The 23,756-nt window shown below is 44.5% G+C and overlaps 1 protein-coding gene across 3 annotated transcripts in view; it reads left to right on the top strand.

Moving 5' to 3' along the window:
* Positions 1-23,756, top strand: part of MICU1 (mitochondrial calcium uptake 1) — a 267,507-nt gene that overhangs the window by 231,009 nt on the left and 12,742 nt on the right. For all 3 annotated transcript variants that reach the window (XM_015410185.1, XM_015410186.1, XM_015410187.1), the window contains one exon: positions 11,469-11,558. In XM_015410185.1, coding sequence (XP_015265671.1) covers positions 11,469-11,558 — 90 coding nt within the window. The remainder of the gene's footprint in view (positions 1-11,468; positions 11,559-23,756) is intronic.

Below are 23,756 nucleotides of genomic sequence, written 5' to 3' on the forward strand. Positions count from 1 at the left end.
GTAACTGGTGATCTTCGAGTGGTCATCTGTGCATTCACACCACCCGCCCTCCTTCCCCTCTGCTCTCGGCCCTTCATCTTGTTCTTTGAAGGCTGTTGGGCGGCGGTCAGAAGGAACTGGCAGGATCTGCGTGCCCCTCCTTGGTCATGCGCAGTGGAGCCTGGCGTGTGACCTGGGAGTGGGCGCGAAAATCCCTTTGACTTGCTAATGGTACCGAACATGGTCAGCGCAGGCGCAGTCTATTCCCAAGGGTGTGAATGCACAGATGACCACTCGAAGATCACCAGTTACAGGTAAGCAACCTGTCTTTTTTAATTAGCATAGTGGGATTGTTTTTTGTTTGTCATACTTTCACTCTTTTTGTTTGTAATAGTGTGGTGCTGTTGGTGGTGATGGAAGTACACCTGCACCAAAATTCGGATTTGGATTTTTGTGATTGGAATTTCTGAATATTCAGAATACGATTAAGGTCAACAGGAAACTCTCATTTTCCAATAAAAATAAGACAAGCTGCTTTTTAAAGGTTTCTATCAGCAAAACACAGACAAAAATGAGCATTTGTCTTGCAAACATATGTAGACAAAGCCTATAAATCTACTGTATAAACCTAACAACCTTATTCTTATGCCTTAATATACTGCAAAAGGGGGCCTAAATGAAATATATTTTTCCTTTTGGTCTACAGTCTAATTAAGCTGTGAATCTACCAGTCCTAAATCTTATTCCTAGATATTGAACTATCATGTGCTCTACGGGGTAGAAGAGTGGGAAGCCAGTGAAGGATGAGGTGCTTCGAAAGGGACATAGAAAGCACAGTTTCAGCAGGCAGCAATTTAATCAACAGTAAGTAGTCACAGGACAGCAGGGGGACTGTGAAGCAGCAGTGCCTGTTTTTCCACTGGAAAGGATTGACGTGGAAGTACTTTCTGTTGTCTGAATCTGCTTCAAGATTCCCTCAGTGCAGGCAGACATCAATCAAAGACTGTGCTTTAACACCCCCCCTAAGCCCCCCACTTCCTTGGCAAACCAACACCAACATCAGTCAAGGGGCTCTTGGCTCTTTGCCCAGACCACTTGTTACCCGGACCGGAACCGGTTCTGGGAGCCCGGATTGGCTCTGAGTACAGAGGCGGGCGGTGCGTGAGTTCAAAACCCGTGTATACAGAGGTTGGATTTGACACGTGTCGAAAGCCTGCTATGTCCCAGGAAGACAGACAACAGCTAGGGGTTAAAATCAAGTTGTCTTTACTAAAGCAATTGTTCAGACATACCAAAAACAGATGCGCACAAATTCACACAAGCTCCTCAGTTACAATAGGGTAAGAAAACCATAAGCATGAAAAACAACAAAAAGCATCAAACAAGGGGAATGACTCTGAGGTATACGGTCATACTTATCTGAGATCCGACTGAGGGAAGAAATCTTCTCCAAGACGGGCAGCCAAGGCAACAGCGGGTGGACTCTAGACACACAAAGACTGGGACCAGCCACAGCCACGTGTGCGCTCCCTGGTCGCGACTCCGGGGAACTTAAGAGTTACCTGCAGCACCTTAGTGCAACTAGGGGTAAGGGTGAGCTAGCCGGAGAACAAAGGATTGTTTCTCCTTTTAAGAGCTGCTTTTTGGGGCAGTCTCTGTCTACCATAAAACTTATGTTACGTCCTCTACTCCTAGGCTATAGGTTGGGCAGGGGTGACGTCCTACAAAGAGGGGTAGTGGGTAATATGCAGATTCTTCTATCCTACATCAAAGCGGGGCCATTTGGTGATGGTTGCACCTCCGTCTCCTTGGCAACTCCTTTGCTGCTGCCAGATGTTGGGTACCCAAGCCATAAAAGATGTTGTCTCTTTGATGCCAAGCCAGATAACGAGGAGGAATTGTACTCCTTCCCACCGTCCATCAATGCTGGTCAGATCTGTTGCTCATCCAAGCGTCTCTCTGTGTACCCCAAATGGTGACCTCGTTGGTACTGGGGCACATTGCAACATTCCAGAGCAGGCATCTGCTGTTGACCAGGGTGCAGTGGAAATTTCCATGGCAAGCAAGATACTCGATGGCAGGCATCCCTGTCAGGCCCCCACCGTGGGCGACCTCGGGGTGCAAGGCCTGCCATTGCAGTATAGCAACACACACACATAGCAATGAGCCTCTGGCTCTCAAAAGCACAGATATTCATACAGGTAAGCAACATATCATAAACACAATACAGGCAATATGCAAATGCAAATGGTCACATAGTAACACACTCTTGGTTCCAGGCTGCCTAGAGGGAACGTATTTAATTTTCATTTCATTGGCAGCCCAGCCACTGGAATTCCAAATATCCAGAACTGTAATGTTGGGTTAGGAAATATTCTGGAATATGGCATGATTTGGTGAATTCTGAAAAGGCCAAATTGCTCATCTCTATAGACTGGTGTGTTGTTTTTTTGTAATGTATCGTAATTGCTAACTTGTAGGTCATCTTGAGTTTTCCAAAAGAAATATGGCGTGGAAATATTTTAAAATAAAGAACCTGGAGAGGTTTTAGGCTACTTTCTTTCCCACTGCAGCCCTTCGTGTAGTAGTTAGAGTGTCAGACTAGATCCAGGGGATTCAGGTTCGAATCCCCACTCTGCCATGGAAGCTTGCTGGGTGATCTTGGGCCAGTCGCACTCTCTCAGCCTAACCTACCACCCAGGTAAGGTCTCCATTGGGAGATTAAAGCTGGGGTTGCCCTGGTCAGTTTTTGGATGGACCAGCCAAGGAATACCAGAGTCGCTACACAGAGGCAGGCAATGGCAAATCACCTCTGAACATCTCTTGCCTTGAAAACCCTACAAGATAGCCATAAGTCAGCTGCAACTTCATGGCCAAATAAATAAATAAATTAAAGTATTCCTCTTCTTTTTTAAGCCCCCGGAGGGGATTTTTTATTGATTTTTTAAACAGTTCAAAAACTAGAACAGAAAAAACGGAAAGGGAAAGCTACATATAAGGGAGAAAGTAAAGAACCCACTACTAACTAAAAACCCAAGAGAGGAGATCTCCAACTAGCTTTTTATACTTCATTCAGACTTTTCATCTTTGTACTTCTTATGAACTGTGTCAATCTTTTAACCCTTTTAACCATCCCCAGTTACATTTAATTGCCCAATAACAGTGCTCCCCATCATCCCCTAGAACCAAAGTTCTCAAAGGCACAATTCAGAGTCCTGCAGCCTTTACTTCTTCTTCTCTCTCTTCCGCAGTTTGTAGGAACTTTTCGGGGCTGATGCCCGCTGCTCAGTTTTCAGCTCTCCACTGGACTTATCGTCCTCTTCTTTTTTCTCGTCCTCTGGCCTTCCCAGCTGCTCCTTTAGAAACTCTTGAGCTTTAAGAACAGAGTCAATCTTGACCTTCTTCTCCTTGATCTTGAATATTACTCCTTCTGGAAACAGCCATTTATATCCAATTGAGTTTGTTTGGAGGAAAAACACAAGTTCTTTGTATTTCTTTCTGCGTTGTCTTACTTCAAATGGAATATCCTTTAGTGTTCTGACAGCATTCTCCCCCACCTTCAGGGGTGTCGCAGCAACTGCTTTCAGGATAGCATCCCTGATGTGCCTCTTTGAGAATCTTACTACAATTTCCCCAGGCAGATTATTTTACTTTATGTATCCTGAATATGATCTGTAGGCCACATCCATGTCGTTGAGTAGCAAGTCCGCCTTTATATCTGCTACTGGGGCAAGTAAGTTCTTTAAGATTCTCTCCTCTTTTCTCTGGCACCCCTTGGAAGCGCAGGACCACATTAGTCTTATCCATTTGCACTTGCAGCGTCTGATCTTCCAAAGATACAGTTTTCTTTTCCAATTTTTGCACTTTCCCCATCATTATCTGCGTTCTCAGCCATTTCCTTTACTTTTTCAGTATCCTGCTTCATTACTTGAATCAAATCCGTTATTTGCGTTTGTTGAGCAGTAATGCTTGTTGTCACAACTTGCAGCTGCTTTTGTTGTGCAGTAATATTCGCTGTTACAACAGACATCTGTTCTTTAAAGACATTGAGCTGTTCCAGCAGAGGGCGCATGATCTCTGTCATCGCCTTCGTCGTCTCACTGGTCGTTTCCAGCTTCGGGAACTCTAGTTTCGCTTTTAAAAGTTTCTCTTTGTCTCTGTCCCTCTTCCCCGCCATCTTTTTCTCGTTTGTTTGCTTTTGCAATAAATTTTAAAGTCTCTGAATATGCGCTTATCTGTATAGCTCGATGGATGATTACTTCTGGGCAATTTCTTGTTTATTCTTCCACTCCCTCCCCTTTCGCTCAATGATTTATGGGCATGGGAGGCGTCCCTCCCACCACTCGCTTCTGCCGTTTCGCCGCTTCGGGTAAGGAGTGTCTTTTCGTTTAAAAATCAGTTCTCATTTGACTCACATTCATAGTTGGTCTTCCGACCCCTCTTCATTCATCATTTCAAATGCCTGATCTCCTGTGCTTGACCCAGCTAGCTTCACTTGTACCATCAGGTCTCTCGGCTGGACGGACCACTGGAGCAAGGGGGAGCCTCGATTCTCTGGCATTTGGCCAGAGAAGAGGCTACCTCCTCAAAGCTCCTTGGCCAGGTGCCCTTCCCCAGGCTCCTGGGGTGGGTTATGAGCCTGCTCACCCCCTCCGTCCGCCAGAGCACGGAGACACCCTTGGGAGGTCCAGGAGGTGAGTCCGTGAGCGTGCCGCCATCAACCGGAAGCCCCGAAATTAAAGTATTCCTATGAAATCAACGAGCATCTCAAAAGCAGTTTATGGTGTGAAATGAGAGTCCGCTTGCTCAAAGTAAAAGTGTCAAAAATTCTACTGGGCCAGCCAAAGCCCTTTGCATGAGCCCATATAATGGACCATGCTGTTTATATGGACTTAAGTGCTTGTGTGTCAGCTGCTTGTATAAAAGAAAGACAGTGAGATTCTTAAAGAAGTCTAATGGCACCTTTAAATGTTAATGGTTTGACTGACCATAAGCTTCAACAAAGGAGAGGAGTCCACAATCATTCAGTAGATGAAGTTCTTGTGATTCATTCAGTAGATGAAGTTCTTGTGATTCTGATCAATTCTTTCAGTCCGGTTTTAGTCAAGGTGATTACCTCTGCTCAGCATATTAAATCTTCATTGCTGGGTATCACAGAGGATGCTCGTGAAAGCCGTTTCCAGAGAGGCAATAGCAATTCTCTGCCAAGTTATCTGCATGAACAGCATTATGCAGAGGTGTGCTCATCCCATCTGCTTTGTGTCAGCTTGACCCAAGATTCATTAACAGCAAGACAGCTGCAAGGTTTTTGGGGGGTTTTTTGTTTTGTTTTGTTGCCTCTGTTCTCTAGAGGCATTGTGGAAGGTGGAACATCAACCCATTTGGGGTTGGGTCTGTTGTTCGTTAGGCATGTCCTTATCAACCTAAATGGGAAGGTGAACCATGGTTAACACTCAATGTGGAGTGGCAATAGATGCAAAAACCCCTGCGGTTTAATGGGCTTGACTGCCCTTTAAAAGTTGGAGGAGGGGAACCAACTCCATTGCTCTAATTTAATTATGATTCATGGCTGTTTGATGCATGTACAAATAGATTAAGCCTCAACAGGCTGTTGCAGAGCTCCCCCCCCTTCTCTTTTTTTCCAGTAGGGCTAATGATTGCCTTCATCCAGCACTTCCTATTAGCTTGAATTACTGTTCATTATCAAGTCAAATGCCTTGAATCTCCCCAAGTGTAATTTATGCTTAAGGGGAATCATTCAGATAAAAGATGTGCTGTTGGAGGGTCCCCCCCCCCCAACAAACTAAACAAGTGTGCACATTTTATAATTGTTATTAGCCTAAAGCACTGGCAAGCCATAAATGGACTTGGTGTTTTCCCTTGATGTATCTATACTTGTTTTCTCCTTGAAACCTTGAGCGATGCAGTATCATTTACCATGTGGCTTCGTGTGAGCATTGGTTACACATAATGAGGTTCCCCTGCTGTTTGTTTGGCAAAAGAATGATTCAGAATTGTTTTGCCCAACTGAGCCAGATTTTTCTACAGAAATTACTTGGGAATTAGGGGTGGTTTTCCCCACACTTCTTAGGGTAAATTTTGACACTCCCTGCCCACTCATAGCTTGCAGTGAGATTAAAAGGCATTCACAGATACACTGGCATATGGTACAGAGAGTGTCTCAAAAGATACAGGGGATGTGTTGTGGAACTTTTTCTGTGACTTAGACAACGTACAGGGGCTTTGCCTGTGCTTGTGGAAGAAATATTTAGAGCATTAAGATTGTGTTTCTCTGTAGATTAAAAACAAAAAGGCTACAGTCTGGTAAAACACAGCCCCCACCACACCACCCCCGCTTTTGGCTCAATGAGAAAGGACTGCTGGTCACAGAAATGCTGTTCATTTACCTTCTTCTGACGCACAGTGGAAGCTTTACAGGGTCACAAAGTATGGCTCTCAGGACCGCCTCTCATATTTATTTTTCCAGTACACAGGAGTATTCCAAGTGAAGGTACTGTGCTGTAAAAAAATATTCAGATACCACGCTGTTTCCACATGAGGATGTTTCCCTGTTGAGGGTTTATTGTTGCTGCAGATGCAGCAGAAAAGGCAGGTGTGAGGGAAATGCGAGGGGAAATGGTGTTGGTCGTCCGTAGGAAACCCTGACTTGACCTCAATGTTTCCTCAGAAGCGACAGTTCAAAGCACTTTCCAGACACATCAGAGCAAAGGGAGGACAACGACATATGGATGCTTTGAGGAAACCTTGCTGCAGTTTGAAAGCTAGGGCAGAGCAAATCCTTCATGTGGAAGCTGCCTGTAATATAAATACCCGGAGGGTGCAACCTCCAGAGTGTCTCCCCCCCCCCCAAGAGTGAGGGGAGAATTTCTGGCTCAGTAGCAGAACCTCTGCTTTGCCTGCGGAGGGTCTCAAGTTCAATCCCCAGGATCTGCTGCTGAAAGGATGCGGCAGAAGGTGAAGTGAAAGACCTCTGCCTGAGACCCTGGGGAGATGCCGATGGTATGAGGAGACAACACTGACCTTGATAGACCAGTGGCCGTAGAATTTAAAATACAGCTAATGGCATGAATATGTTCCTGAACTGTGTAAAAATGTTCCCTGTAATTTACATTTTCACGTATATAGTAGTAGTGATGTCAACAGGGCCTGCCACTACTTTTTTCCATGTTTCATTTGTTTTTTAAAAACCCAAGGCAGAGACTTCTGGCCCTGCTTCTGGAGGGCTGCATGTCTCGGTCGGTCCCATAAACTTGATAAATGCTTATTGACAGACAGCAAGCAAAAGGTTGCACTATGTGGAGCAAATTTTGCTTTGGCATCTGCCAGAATTTGCTTGCTCCTCATGTGGGTGACTTCACACTGGATACCCAAGGCTAGCAGTTACAGTCAGTGAGAGTCTGGGGGGAAATAGTTTCCTTCTTTAGCAGCTTTTTATTTGAATTCGCAATTCAGTGTTCATTTCAGTTTGAAGTACTGCATCATTTTGAGTTTTCTTGTGGCCAGCACACGCTTGGACAGAACTGAGAGGGGCCATGGCTACTCTGCTTTACATGACAAAGATCCCAGGTTCAGACCCAAGTATCTTAATTTTAAAGGATCCAGTATGGAAGATCTCTAAACTGAGACCCTGGAGAGTTGCTTGCGAGTTTGAGTAGATCATACTGACCTGGATAGACCAGTGGTAATCCAACTCTGTGTTAAGACAGCTCCATATTTGCATGCAAACTGCTGTGAAGTTTAGAAGCAACATTTTCACTAATCTTTGGCCAATGGCATGATGGAACTTCAGAGGCAAACTAACCTCAGGAGAGTCAGTGTGGTGTAGTAGTTCGAAAGTCTGACTAGGATCTGGGAGATGCACTTTCAAATCCCCACCCTGCCGTGGAAGCTTGTGTGTGTGAACCCCACTGATGCTGAACCTAGGTCACACCTATTTATTTATTTATTAAAACATTTATATCTTGCCTTCCTGCATGGTTCACAGTGGCTTATGATAAGCAGTGAAAACTGGAACAACCTCAGATGCTAGAGAAAAGTGCAAATGCCTTGATTGTGTGGATGGTTTTTGTCAGAGCACAAACTTGAATGGGAGGCAAAGAGACCCAAGCCGTTTCTGTGTTCAGAGCTTACACGCCTTCCTGCTTGCATGTTTCTTTCCTAATGCAACACTAGCCATTCTAAGCTAGGAACATCAATATATATACATTGCTGAGATGAGTCTGGGACTCCCAATGGAAGGAGAGTCCTTGGACAGCTCTTCTGAAATTCCTTCCCCACCTCCACCTCTCTATTAGACCCATAACCAGGAGGAGATCTTTCATCTGTAGTCATCTTCCTGATCATTCCAAGGTGAGCCAGCTATTTTGACGACCGTATCTGGATTAATTATTCCTGGACTTGAGACTTGCTTTGCCTTAAATTGACTAACAAAATACAAATTGCTGGTCTTGCAGAAAGACCTCACAAGGGATCTGGGACTTTGCCTGCTAAGTGTGCTGGTGCTATCCTGACAACCTGGCAGTTGCCCGGCTTTTTCCATAGCTTGCTTCTTCTCGGTGCATTGTTGAAGGCTGCCCTGGCAACCATTGCTCCTTGGCACATGGGCTGACCATTTGTTGACCGCCTCTCTTGCTCCATCTCATTCTTGCAGGAGAATATTATTCTAGAGCCTCAGTGTGCATGCAGTGTACTCACACCATTTTCCAGGAAGGAGTCAAAGCCCCATGCGGCTTCACTTAGGTGTATCTGAGACAGTAGTACAGTGCCTTCTTTTTGTGTCTCCTGTCAAGGAGCACTCTGTTAGAGTACATAAAAAAAGCACTCTTGATGGGTGCCTCACAGCTTTAGAATGGTCTCTTCCCCTAAAAAAAGACACAGCCATGTTCTCCCTCTACATACAGACAGCGGAGATATATAACTGACTTTGCTCAAGCCCTGTGTAATTTCATGCTCTCATCAACAGGATTACTAGACTAGGAAAGGAACATATGGAGTAAGACACAGAGGCATCTCGTCTGAGTCACTAATTTTTTTTTAAGTTTTGAGAGATCAGCAGTTCCACCCTGAAAACAAAATCCAGGATAAAACCTGCGAGTGGTGTTGTGCACTGCTTTTCAGTGACAGTGCTTTGAAATGTTCACGCTGGTGATGTGTCTTAGCAGGTCAAGGGGCTCCATTATGTCGAATGCCAAGTTGCTTCCTTTCCTTGTTAACTGAGGAGGCCATTCTTCAGGTCATTAACCTCTAGTAAGACATCGGCCTGCTTTGCACCACTGAACAGGAAGGAATCCAAGGGGAGAGGTGACGGTTGGCTCTGCAGGACCTTGCTGTTCATTGTGATGAGGTCTGCAGTATTTCCATCAGCCTCTTTAGTGCAGGTGTGGGTGGAAGGAAACTAATGAGGACAGTCATAGGAGAGCAAAGGGAGAACTAAGTAGCTATAATCCTGAATAAGCATTTCCAAAGGGATTGCGCTGTTAATGATTATGCCAGTTGTTTTCAAAAATTATTATTAGAAACTACATCTACCAACCGACCACAATTAATTGTTGAGTGTGTCCTCACTCCGTAAAATCAGTGGCTGGTTTCCAGCTCTAAAAGGGATAGCTGTTTGTGAATTAATAGTCTACTCTACTTGGGATCCTTTGTTCCTGGGATTCTGTCTGGAGAGACTGAGAATGTGCCCGACTCTCACATGGCATTCCTAACTATTTTTTTCTCACAGCAGGAAGAACAGAACAAATTAATCAGGAAGCTCCCATCTCACAGCATCAGAGAAAACCACACATTGCATAAACATCTCTCGGATTCTACAGCACGAGAATCTATCAATTAATTTACTTCTCTCCTCATGGAAAAGGCAAGGGGGAGCTTATCAGGCAATTCCTTGGCCCTACCTAGGTAGTATTCTAGAGCAGAACCATTTCCTGAATAGGTCCTGCGAGAACCCACACTGTCTGAAGTCAACCCTAGTGACAAATAGACAGCGTGGAGTAGTTGCATAATGTAGGAGAAGGCACATAGGTGCACCAACCAGTTTGGTGTAGGGGTTAGGAGCGCAGACTCTAGTCTGGGAGAACTGGGTTTGATTCCCAACTTCTCCACTTGCAGTTGCTGGTGTGACCTTGGGTCAGTCATAAGTTCATTCAGAGCTGTTCTCTTAAGGGCAGTTCTTGGGAGAGCTCTCTCAGTGCCACCTACCTCACAGGGTGTCTGTTGCAGGGAGGGGAGGGAAAGGGGATTGTAAGCCACTCTGAGACTCCTTCGAGTAGTGAAGGGCAGGGTATAAATCCAATCTCCTCCTCCTCCTCCTCCTCCTCCTTCTGAAGAAAAACAATTTATGAAATGTTTACTGGCTCTGAACAGTTACCCTAACTTTCCTTCTCCCTGAATTTTCCCTGGCACATTTCTATGTGAAAATACTTACCCATCTTCAGATAGGTTAGATCTCTTCTTATTAGAAATCTCTCCCCTGTAGAGGAAGATCCTACAGATTGCCAAGCACAATTATTAATTCTGTTCATTTCTTGTGTTCTTTTCTTCAGAGATTGCTTTGATTCCTCTTCTGTGGGGTCCAGCAAGAAGTGAATGAACATCCTATAATATAGTTTAATATCGTTTCTCACTTTCTTTATTGCATGTTGTATGCTTGGGGTGAAATTCTCTCAGCTGGTTATCAAGCGCTAAAATTTTCCAGAGGAAAAAGAAGTCTGTCTTGTGAGAAGGAGAGTGCCTCTGTGTGGGCGTGAAAAATACTGGTATAGAATGAGTGTATTTACTGATGATTAATAGGGATTTATTATGCTCTGTCTCTCCTTCATGCATAGCTGCTTGTTGCTTGTCTGGATTATAATGTATTGTTTCCTCTATGGCAATTGCAATTTTTTAAATTGTTGATGCACACAGTCCACTGAGATAATCTGTTGTTCAACCTCCAGTAAAACAAATGGGCGTTACAATGATAAAATCGCTGGATCTCCGTTAATTTCTCTTGAGAGGTTAGCCCTCAGGAGAGGCTCCTGGTGGACTTCACGCTTCAGGTTCAAATCCATCTTCTACCCATTAAATGTATGGAATGCTTCTGAAGCCCACATATCCCTGAGCCTTTCAAGCTCGAGTCCATCGCTTTCTGGGCTCACCCATCTCTCTTCAGGTTTCTCTGCTACCGTGTCAAATGGATTGTAATGAAATGCCCGTCAGCAGAACGACAGGCTACATCTGGTTCAATTGGCTTCAGCAGTGCAGTTAGATGAGAAATTACATGCTGGTTTCAACACCTTTTGCCTGGCCAATTGCTAAGGGTGTTTGAAATTAGAAGTACTTCTTGCTTCAGGGGAAAGTGGTAGGCAGATTAGTCCTGGGCTGAAGATCCCGCCTCTGATGCTAGCCACAGAGATCAGAAGGGTGTTCTTTAATCTCCTGGACCATATTGACGTCTGACTTACAATGAATCCTCATTTTCCTTTCAGACACTATGAAGCAGGTTGCCAAGACAGTGGCGAAAGTGGAGCTGTCAGACCACGTGTGTGATGTGGTTTTTGCTCTTTTCGACTGCGATGGTGAGTGCTGTCAGTTTCCATGTAATCCTGTCCCTTTTGTTTTCCCGCCATCTTTTTTTTAAAGATAAAGCAAAATAGCCATGCAGTTTGTCTACAGTGAATGTACTCCTTGATATAAGCATTCAGAATACAAACTTCCTCCACGTGTGTCATATAGGGGGCACTGTGCCCATTACAGCACCCCACTGGCTCTGCTTGTGATTTTACATGAAACCAAATAATGCTTTGGTTTTGCATTTTGTTTCACCGTTGTGCCACTTTCAGCAGGCAGGATGGGTGGCGTGCCAAGTTCTCTGTGTTCCCTGTGTCCTGCCTAGAAAAAGACCAGTGCTGCTTTCTATTAGTTCCGTAGTCTCAGTTCCCTTCCTTGTCATTCTCCATCCCGCCACGGGGGATGGGAACTTCAGGCATGTGCTATCACTGTCCAGTGATCTGATGATCCCACCCAAGCAGGGCTTTTTTTTCTGGGGGAACACGCCAGAACAGAGTTCCAGTACCTCTTCAGCAAAAAAAAAATATATATATTTTATTTATTTATATTTGGATTTATATCCCGCCCTACCCCGAAGGTTTAAAAATTCATGAGTTTTCAGTGTACAGATTGAAATTTTCATTTCCTTCTTGAGAGTTTTGGCACCTCTTTCCCCCCCCCCCCCAAAAAGCCCTATACTCAAGTATAGTTTTTCCTGCCAGTTGCTTTCCCAGGAAACATCAGAGTGGCATATGTGAAAAGCAGGTGTTTCCTCTGCCCTCTAGCAACAAAGAAGTTAGGATCAATGCATACCTACTTTCTTGCTTGCATGACCTCCTCAGATGCTTTATATTGCCATATGGCCCTTGTTTCAATTATTTATAAGAGTGCTTCCTGATGTCGAGGTTGGGGGTGGGGGGAGGGATCGAAACCTGTGTAATAAATATTGTCCAAGCTTTCCTGTCAATCTTATTAAAGCAAATTAAGTTTTTTTTATTTATTTATCATTAGATTTCGAGCCCACCCTCCCCGCAAGCGGGCTCAGGGCTGCTCACAAATAGGGCACATATGCCAATACATAAAAACAAATTTAAAAACAAGATAAAACAATAATTAACAATATTACAAGTGCTCTGGATGTTTCAAATCAGTCTTCAATAAGAGGGTGGTTCAGTGGTATCAGCTCCACGCCACGCTGTAGTTCGCTCATCCCAGGGCCATCTCCACACCCCGCTGTTGCCCAAACCAGTTGATGGTGGTGATGGTGGTAATGATGGTAGTTGTTCTGTCTATATAGAGTCAAAAGTCTTGTATTAATCTAAGATTTCCAAAATTTTAAGCTAAAGCCGCCACCTTTCCTAGTCTTCTTTGCATCTCTTGGACTGTTGTTGTCCCTGTAATAGTCCTTCCCTCGTCGCCCTTTGCCATTTTTCCCCTGGGCTCCCTCCATCTCCACTTCCTTCCTGTTAATTGTTTCACCATCTTCTCCCTTCTTTTTCTTCTACACTCCTTATAGAAGGAGGTCCTCTCCTGCTCAGCTGTCGGTATCATCAGCTTAGACTAATCAGTGATGGCAGTGAGTCAAGGCATTCATCCCTACATGAAATATGCCCCCTCATGTTTCATCCATGAATATTTTGTTGTTGTTTAGTCGCACAGTCGAGTCCGACTCTTCGCAACCCCATGGACCAGGTCACACCAGGCCTTCCTGTCTTCCGCCGTCTTCTGAAGTTTGCTCAATTTCATGTTCGTTGCATCGGTGACACTGTCTAACCATCTCATCCTTTGCCGTCCCCTTCTTCTTTGACCCAGCATCAGGGTCTTCTCCAGTGAGTGCTCCCTTCTCATTTGGTGGCCAAAGTATTTGAGCTTCAACTTCAGTATCTGGCCTTCTGTCAGGGTTGATTTCTTTTAGGATTAACTGATTTGATCTCCTTGCAGTCCAGGGAACTCTCAAGAGTCTTCTCCAGCACTATTATTCGAAAGCATCTATTCTTCGGCGCTCGGCCTTCCTTATAGTTCAACTCTCGCAGCCATACATTACTACTGGGATCCATGAATAAACTTAATGGCTGCATAATTTTCCCCCAGCACTCCAAACATTTTATGCTTAGGTTGAAGAGAAATGTTTTCGGTTTGCTAGCTTGGGAGATTCTCAATTGTTTGTGCAAAGAAATTGCTCTGCAATCTGAACAGTAATGTCTGAAACAGATAATGTTATTCAGCTTCACTTAGCCAGATATATTTAGAAGATGGGCAAAGATAGCTAGAAAGGTGCCAGCCACTTAATCCCTGCTAAGGTATTTTTCGTCTCCAGATTTTTTACCCCAAAAGCAATAAGTGTTTGTTCTCTGAACAAGCTCCAGGGATCAAGTAAGGAACACTACGAAATACAAAAGATTTAGTTTATAGTTTTTGTTTTGATTGATCAGCGGCTGGCAAGAGAATGTCAATGTTGGAAAAATAAGATGTCACTCATTACCAGATGCTGGAGACAAATGGAGATGTCTGTTTCCTTCCTGAAAGCCAAGAACACAATCTTATGCAATACATTTATTAGGACCAACTCAGTGATCCATAACAGTGTGCAGTCTCTCAGGTTCCCCAGAACTCTTCATTTAGCAAAATTTCTAAAAAGAGGGAAAAGATTTTTAAGCAGATTTTTAAGGTCATGGTGGCTTTGTGAGCTTTGCAGTGGTTCAGTTAGATGGACCTGTAACCTGCTTCATTATAAAGACAGTCTTATGTTCCCTTGCTTGTTAATTTGAATCTGGAAGTGGGTCTTAATTCTGCCACACTAATGAGCTACTGCAAGGGTTGTTGGAGAGAGGGAGAGGGGAAGATCCTTATATGAGGATGGGGCAGTATCATCCGCTGGAAGAAACAGAGCTTTGACTTGCTTATGACTGGAAGTAAAAATTGATGAGAAAAGGTTCAGATCCCCATGCAAGCAGGGTAAATGGACTGTGTTAAAACAGAGTAAGCATCAGAGTGCCTTGGTTTAAGCTGAAGCTGAAGAGGCTTGTTTAAAACACAGAATTAAATAACTGGACATTTTAACCTTTGCAGTCTACCCTGGGTAAGGGCAGAGTATAAATGTGAGCAAATAAATAAATGCAGGAAAGTCGGTCTTAAAGGGCACTGGTGTTGGCTAAGCTTCTCTGAACGGTTTTTGCATTTCTCACTTCCATCGTGCATTGTTTGATTTATGTCTAGGGAGTGAACAAGGGACCGTTTACTACAAAGAAGTAATTTGGAAAAGACAGGTTGCCTCTTAGGTGAAGCTCCAAGTGATGAGCAAAAAGCACTGGGACTGGGAATGCACAAATTGTCTCTTCTTTCCCTTCAAGAGGTCTGGGGGAGGGGAAGCAAACATGCTTCCACAATTGCCAGTAAATTGGAGTGGGACCTCTGGAGTAGGTCAACTGGAAGACAAAGGCAAGGCATAATGGGTCTGTCTCGTTGGTAAGATAATGTTCCCTTTGGTGTGTCAGTGTTTTACGTTCTATCTTTCCCCTGGAAATTATCTCCAGGTAAAACATAACCAAAGAATTATTCCCAGCATAGGAGATCAGAGAATTTAACATATTTGTAGAGGTTTTTTAAAGATTGCTTCTCATTCAATTACGTTGGTGCCAGTAGCATCTTCCCTGCTTCTGTGCATGCCATTTCCTATCTTCTATTTTAATAAACACACATCATTGTTGTTCCGTGATCCTTTTCTTTGGTGGAATCTCGCCCATAGATTTTGATTTCCATCTTGTTAATTCTTCAATTTCCAAGAGGCACATGTTATATTTACATATGAACAGTAGGGAAGTGAAGATTACAGTTTCAGAAAGAACCCGAGGCATCATTGTGCAAGTAGCCTTAATTCAAACTCGCAGTAATAGGTTTTCAAATTTAAGTCCATCTAAATTCTCAAAAGGCTGCTTGTACTGTGTGGAATGTATTGGAAATTGTCATTGCTAAATAGTGCAACTCTGTTGAAGTTTTACAGGAGCTGCGGTGGCTCAAGTTGTTAGCCGAATTGCTTTATTTACAGCAACTGGCAATTTATAAATGGGTTCTTACCAATTTATACCAAGGCCCTGATCCCACCAAGGGTTACCAGTAAAGGATTCTGAGGCTGTTGTAGTTTAAATCGATATCTTTTACTAGAAATATGTCTCATACAAACAATACTGATGCACTCACACATTCAATCAAGTTCCTAAGGATTAAAGTAGGAAATAAGCACAGTTGCATTAGCAGGTAGGGTGATGATGGGCTATACTTATCTGTCTTGAAGCTTGGTTGTTCCAATGAAGAATGGATGGGAAGAAATGGAAAACAAAGGGAATCCACACGACCAGAACCAGCTGGAACGCGTGGGTCTCCTGACTATAGATCAAGAGATCAATAGTAGAGGCCAGGGTTGGGGATAGCAAGGGGTACTTAAGAGGAGTAAAAGTAGACAGGGGTTGTCTTGGGGGAATGCTAGCTAGGAGGAGCCGGGTTACTGGTTCTCCCCTCTTATAGGGGAGGTGGGTGGTAACTGTGCCAACCTCTTGACCCACCTACCTGTTAGTCCGTCCCAAAAACAATCCTATTGGTTGCAGGCAGGGAGGGAGGTTACCTAGGAGGGATGGCCAATATTGTAACCTAAAACCTTAATAGAAGGATTGGCATCTGGACAGGTGTGAAATCCAGGCGTCAGGATGCTTCCTTGTTGTGCTGATGGTTGGCCAGTTCCTTTGATAACCAAATGTCCATCTGGCAGGAAATTCCAGCTCAGGAACAAAGCAGTTACATGGCGATGGGTGATACGTGACCAGCAAGCAGGTCTGCCATGGTGGCTGTCTCTTCCCAAAGTTGTTGTTTCATTGCTAACAATAATGGAGATTTGTGCTTCTTCACCAGGCTGTGCAACTGTGTTTCTGAAACCTTATTTACATGTAAGGTATGTGCAGGCACCCTCTATGTGTGTCATCACAACAGGTGACCTAAAGCGTACAGTTCTCTGAGCCCACGTGTATGTGCACAGTCCATTGTGTAGCAATAAGCAGTCCATAAAACAAATATCAGGCTTGTTCCCTAACAAAGTGGTTAAGACGCTGAACTGCAGGCTGTGGAAGGTCAGTAGTTCAGCAGTTCGAGACCCGAGTTGCCGCATGACGGAGTGAGCTCCCATCTCTAGTTCCAGCTCCTGCCAACCTAGCAGTTCGAAAGCAAGATATTGCAAGTAGATAAATAGGTACCACTTCAGTGGGAAGGTAACAGCGTTACCTTGGTGTTTCGTTATGCCAGCCACATGACCACGGAAACGTCTTTGGGCAGCGCTGGTTCTTCGGCTTTGAAATGGAGATGAGCACCGCAACCCTAGGGTCAGATTCGACTGGCTTTCGAGCAAGGGAACCTTTACCTTTATTGAAGTTTTAAAAACTAATGACATGGAGCTTCTAGCTCAGTTGGCTCAGTTTCCTTCTCTGGACTAACTTTTAGCCTTATTTTTATTAGGAAATAACATTTGTGCCTGACTATAATGTTTTTATCCACTTGTTTCATGGTAAGCTACAGTTTTTAATCTTAGTTTCTTTTAACATATTTGTGTCAGAGGCCATTCTGGCCTCACAGCCTCTGAACTGGATTTGATAACAGCTGTTGGAGCTCGAGGTACCACCAGCAGCAGCTGATTTACATTGATTTTTTAAGACCCTGAACCAACAAAAATCAGTATCTGTTGGGGACCGACAACATGGGTGGAGAAGGACCAGATAACCACGCACTCAGTTTAAAAGTTTGAAATTTTAGAGGCCGTCTTCCAGTTGAGCCGGTCTCAGCCTGACGATTTCTGTGCCTCTTGGTGTTTGGAGATTGTGAGCTATTGTGGAAGACTGGTGCTGGAAGAAGAGGAAGGTAAACAAGAGAGAAGAGAGGAATAAGGAGGAGTGCTTTTTGATCTGGACCCCTGTGACTCAATTTGGAGTGTACAGAAAGAACAGAATTTAATTGACTTGATTTACTATTTATTTACTCTGAAACTACTGAGGGGACGGAATTAAATTTCTTATCAGTGGACATTGTTCTTCAAATTTTAATGACCCGTAAGCAGGCTAGAGTTAGCAAGGCTGGGGAGTCTCCTAGCCCCAAACAGACCAGAATGGACTGTTTTCTTTCCCTGGAGTCCCCAGTCACACCTACAAACAGGTTTGCTCCCTTGATGCTGGACTCCCCACTATGCCAAAGTCAACTCCTAATCTGGGTGCAGGGAGTTCACTTGGCTATCCAGCACCCAATGTTAGCCAAATTGCCTTGTATTGTTAACAAGCTTGAGGGAATTATGACTATTAAAAGGCAATGGGCATATAGTGCAGGAACATAACCTTTGTATACCAGAGTCAGAAGTCCCAGAGCCCATGAATAGATGAGGAGACCAAAGTTGCTGAAATAATTGGTCTTTTTAATTAATAAACTCTCAAGCATACAATAATAATAATAATAAGCAAGCACTCACACACACAATACAGAACTAGGAAATTAGAGTTGAAAAGACAGCAGCATTTGCATTAGCAGGAAGTATCATTGGTGGGTGATATGTTACCTGTCCGGCGAGATTAGTAGACCTTCACTTGGAGTCTCAGAGTGGCTTACAAACTCCTTTCCCTTCCCCTCCCCACGACAGACACCTTGTGAGGTAGGTGGGGCTGAGAGAGCTCTGAGAGAACTGTCCTTGAGAGAGCAGCTCTGACAGAACTATGGCTTGCCCAAGGTGATCCAGCAGCTGCAAGTGGAGGAGTGGGGAATCAAACCCGGCATTCCCAGATTAGAGTCCGCACACTTAACCACTACACCAAACTGGCTCTTGGTCTGCATCGCAGTCCTTGTGCTGATGCAGGGGTGCAGAGGCAGAAGTCTTCTGTAGTCTCTGGGCCCTATCTGGCCTGGCATGCTTCTTGGGCACAAGGCTTCCCTTGGCCACAGTGTACAGTCCATAGTCCAGTATTGGGCACTTCACATGGGACCACAGCTCTGTCCATTGTCCTGGCACAAACTCTTCACAGTCCAGTAAGGCAGTGCTATTAAAAGAGTCTTTATGGCAACACTGGGGAGGATAATTCATGTTTGATTCTGGACCACAAATGTCTTTGAATTCTTGCGTACAAAATGGATCTACCTATCAGACCTTTGAACAAAATTTCTTGTCAGCTTGATCCCATAGCCATGCACAAAATAAAGGGGTACTTCTGTTCTGGTGATCCTAAAGCATTGAAACCTGCCCCCTCTGCAGTAGCCATTCCCCAACCACCTGCTAGTGCTAGTGAACCCTGAACATTCTCTTTTAAGGAGGGGACTGAATCCACCTACACAGTTTTCTGTGCCGGCTGGGCTTTGTTTTGGACTAGGGTTGCCAGCACTGGGTTGGGAAATACCATGAGATTTGGGGGGGGGGGGTTGGAGCCTGAGGAGGGCGGGGTTTGGGAGCCTGGAGATCAGTTGTAATCATAATGTCATTGAGCCCAATTTCCAAGGTGGTGATTTTCTCCAGGTGAACTAATCTCTGTCACCTGGAGATCAGTTGTAATCCCAGGGGATCTACAGCCACCACCTGGAGTTTGGCAACCTTATTGTGGACCCTTTGGTGGTAACTTTGAAAATCCAGCTCGTCAGGGATGCTATCCTGAAAGCAGTTGACGCGACACCCCTGAAGGTGGGGGAGAATGCTATCAGAATGCTAAAGGATATTCCATTTGAAGTAAGACAACGCAGAAAGGGAAAAAAAACTTGTGTTTTTCCTCCAAACAAACTCAATTGGATATAAATCGCTGTTTCCAGGAGGAGTAATATTCAAGATCAAGATTGACTCTGTTCTTAAAGGTCAAGAGTTTCTAAAGGAGCAGCTGGGAAGGCCAGAGGACGAGAAAAAAGAAGAGGACGATAAGTCCAGTGGAGAGCTGGAAACTGAGCAGCGGGCATCAGCCCCGAAAAGTTCCTACAAACTGCGGAAGAGAGAGAAGAAGAAGTAAAGGCTGCAGGACTCTGAATTGTGCCTGTGAGAACTTTGGTTCTAGGGGATGATAGGGGGCACTGTTATTGGGCAATTAAATGTAACTGGGGATGGTTAAAAGGGTTAAAAGATTGACACAGTTCATAAGAAGTACAAAGATGAAAAGTCTGAATGAAGTATAAAAAGCTAGTTGGAGATCTCCTCTCTTGGGTTTTTAGTTAGTAGTGGGTTCTTTACTTTCTCCCTTATATGTAGCTTTCCCTTTTTTCTGTTCTAGTTTTTGTAGTGTTTAAAAAATCAATAAAAAATCCCCTCCGGGGGCTTAAAAAAAAATCCAGCTCTTTAGAGGAGACGTGCCTTTTGGGGCTACTAGGGAAGCTGGGGTGTTCATCTAAGCCAGTTACTAAGCCAGCTATTAGATATTCCTGAGCTGCGGGTTGACCTGTTAAGGATAGAGATCTTACCTAACCGCCTTTTTTGTCAGAGGTTTTGTTTATACTTCCCTTTCAGAAGAGTTCCAGATACGATGTTTCAGTGATCATGGATGCAGAGGATTTTTCAGATTACATTTGCATGGGTTTTCAGGAATACGGTAGTGACTCCCTTGTCAGGGCCTCAGTGGGGCAGTTGAGGCTCAACAGCAAGCATCTAAGTGCTTATCCTTCCACAGTTGATTCTTTTTGAAACCCACTTGGATCCGACAACATCCCACTTCCTCCAGCCACTTAGGATGAGCCGGTGGAAACTGAATTGCTTACCTCCCTTGAGAGTCTGTCCCCTGTAGAGCAGAATCTGTTGCTGGACAGGCTGCAGTCTCTACATTCTAGACTGGTGGCTACCAAGGATCCTGGGGCTCTGGGTTTGGGGGGGGGGACCGGTAGAGTTGGAGCCCAACTAAGCCCAAGCCATCTGGACTCCCCCATCAGGATGGGTCTCAGCCTTCCTCACTATCCCTATTAGAGAACGATCCAGGGCATCCCTCTTTTGAGACTAATGTCCAGGGGTCATTTCCTGCAGAAGCACACAGGAGCAGAGCTCCGGCAGTAAAGAGCCTAGGGGGTGGGCACATGCAACAAGCCCCACCCCCTGCTCCCAGCAGCCCTCAGTCAGAGCAGGAAGCAGCCAGGTAAGCTGCAGAGCCCCCCACGGCCCCACGGTCCAAAAAAGTCCAGTGGCACCTTTAAGACCAAGTTTTATTCAGGTACAAGCTCACCCTCCTCTGCGAGGACAGATCTGCACTCCCCTCCCCTAATAGCTAGCAATCCAAAACAGTCCAATGGAGCCTGAGCGATGGGTGTTGCCTTCTGACACACTTCCAGTGATGTCAGGGGGTGTGGCAAATGCAAATGAGTTATGCTAATGAGCTCCTGCACCTTTTTTCTATGAAATGACCCCTGCTAATGTCAATTATTTGGAGGTGATGATCCTTCAGCCCTCACTGCAGGTATCCCGGCATGTCCCTCTTCTCCTCAGCCACCCTGAGGAACCTGTTCTGTGCATAGAGGTTCTATGCATAGAGTGGTAAGTAGTGTTAGCATTCATGGAGAGGTGGGAGATATAGCAGCTGCTGAGGACTGACTTCCGGACCCCAGAAGTAGTGGGGAATTTTGTGTACTTCCATGGAATGTAGTGGGATGGGTTCTAAAGGTACACTCCCTGAGCTCTGTCAGTTTCTTGATACATTTGACTGTCTCTTCTTGCAAGAGACCTAGGCTGTGGACAATCTTTTTTGTCCACGTTTTCAGCTTTGTCCATCCCTACCAGAAAATATTCCATTGGAGGTATTAGCGACTTTGTGTACTGCAATCAATGACAAAGGTGTCATTCCAGAGCCCTGGCTCTGGAGTATTATTGTATCCATTTACAAGAAAGGATGTAGATCTGATCTATGCAGTTACCACCCCATTAGTTTGCTTTCCTCTGTTGGGGAACTTTATGCTTCTTATTTATACCTGAGACTGGTTTTGTGGCTGGAAACTGGGGGTGTATTAAGGAGAGAGCAGGTTGGACTCTGAAGAAGACATTCAACATTGGATCATTGTTTGGTTCTTCTCCGCCTGGAAGAGGAGTATATAGCCCATCCAAAGGGTCTGCTTTGTATAGCTTTTATGGACTTAAAGGCAGCATTTGATTCTATACTTAGAGAGCATTTGTGGGCCAAGTACAGACGTCTTTACCCAATTCACAATTATATAATCATCCCACTGCTTGTGTTCATTGTGGCCTTCAGGAGCAACTGACAGAGGACATCCCTTTGTCCAGAGGAGCGAAGCAAGGTTCCCTGTTGGCTTCCTTCCTGTTTAATCTCTGTATTCGTGATCTTAGCAGTGGTGAATTCCCTTGCCCCCTGTTCTACCTACCAGTCAGATCCTGTAGTTACTAACCATTGGTACAAGCTAAATCATGAAGCAAAATTTGTGACAAATTTTGCCCTGTTTGTGGTTCGGGAACCAAAATCCATGACAGGTCCACAGTCATGGACTTCCACAAACTTTTAAGGCAGTTCATGGGGTTTGTGCCAGTTCCTGGCCTGAGTAGAAAGCAGGGATTTAAAGGGACTCCAACTACCTTTAAACCCTTGCTTTATGCTGCAGCAGAAAGCTGCAAAAACAGCTGAGTGGCTGGGAGCGCTCCCCCTGCTCAGCTGTTTTGGGCTTTCTTGAGCCGTCCCTTTAAAGTTTCAAGGGACTGCACAAGAAAGCGAGGGAACAGGGAGTAGCATATCCATAACTGAGTGCTGCTTCAACAGGAAAAGCCCCCATCCATTTTCCAGCAGCAGCAGCAAAACTGGGCCCCGGGCTGGAGCAGCCCCCTCCCCTTCCAGCGCCACCTCCCCCACTCCGGGCTCCTGGGGTTGGCCCAGCTGCTGTACTGCCATTGCAGCCCTGCTGCCACTGCATGACTTGCCTCAGCCATCTCCTCCACCAACCCCCTCAGCTAGCTGCCCCTTTTCCGCTGCTGGTCTCCTCCACCAGTCTCCTGGGTGAGCTCCCAGTGGGAGGTCCAGCGGGGCCTCCTCAGGCAACAAGGGGAGGATATGTGCTTGGTCTCTTCTGGATTACCGGGTAACAGGTGGGGGCTTCCCCTGTTGAAGCGACACCTGACCCTGGACAGATTGCCCCTGTTTTCTGGCTTTCTTGTGGAGTCCCTTTAACATTTGTGGAGCTCCTTTAAATTTTAAAGGGACTAGACAAGAAGGGAGCTCAGATGTTTTTGCTGCTTTCTGAAAACCCTGTTTTGTTTTGTTTTTGAAATCCCCAGAGGGATATTTCTTATTATTTTTATAATACAAAACTACAAAGAAAATATATGGGAAGGGGATTACAACTAAGGATAAAGGATAGATAACCACACTACACTAAAAACCCAAGAGGAGGAGAGCATATCCGTGTTAATCTAAGTCTTATTAATAAAAGTGTTAGTACAACAATATACTTGTAGAGTTCTTGTTTGTCTCAGCTTCAATGTTAGTATGTTAGTTGTTGTGAGAGAACTTTCTGAGCATCTTCTTGTTATTTGCTTCAAAAGGCAATTTTCAGGATTCTTCTGCCTTTACTTCGGTTTTCTGTCTCTGAAATCATATGTAACTGTCGTTGCGCCTCCACCCGTTTCTACAGCAGAGTCCTCATCCGTTCCAGAGGCAGAGGAGTCACTTGATTTCGATTCTTCATCTTTGGATTCTTTCTCCAATCCCAACAATTCTTTGGCTTTAAAAATGTAAATCTTTTCTCTTTTGTCGTTGATTTTAAAGATGACACCCTCTGGGATCACCCACCTGTACGAAATTCCATTGGTTTGAAGAAAAGAAATTAAGTCCTTATAGCTTTTCCTCTTTTGGCAGATTTCAAATGGAATGTCTTTTAAAGTTTTAATGTTTATATTCCCCATTTTCAGTGGCGTTGCTGAGGTCGTTTTTAAAATAGCATCTCTGGTCTGTCTTCTTGAGAATCTGACCACAATTTCTCCAGGCAGACTATTTTTAAAAATATAATTTTAAATTTTAGATTTTAATGTACTGTATGCTGTTTTAGAGGTACTGTTTTATTGTTTTACTGTTGTAAGCCGCCCTGAGCCGCTTTGGCGGGAGGGCTGGATAAAAATCAAATAAATAAATAATAATAAATAAATAAATAATTGGAGTATACCCTATAAGCAGTCTCCATCTCTTTTACTACTTCATCCGCTGTTGAGCCTATTGCTGGAGCAATGATCTCGTTGAGCAGCTTCCTCAGATCCTCCT

The sequence above is a fragment of the Gekko japonicus genome, unplaced genomic scaffold (genome assembly GCF_001447785.1).
Source record: "Gekko japonicus isolate JY-2015 unplaced genomic scaffold, Gekko_japonicus_V1.1 scaffold889, whole genome shotgun sequence".
Classification (NCBI taxonomy): Eukaryota; Metazoa; Chordata; class Lepidosauria; order Squamata; family Gekkonidae; genus Gekko; species Gekko japonicus.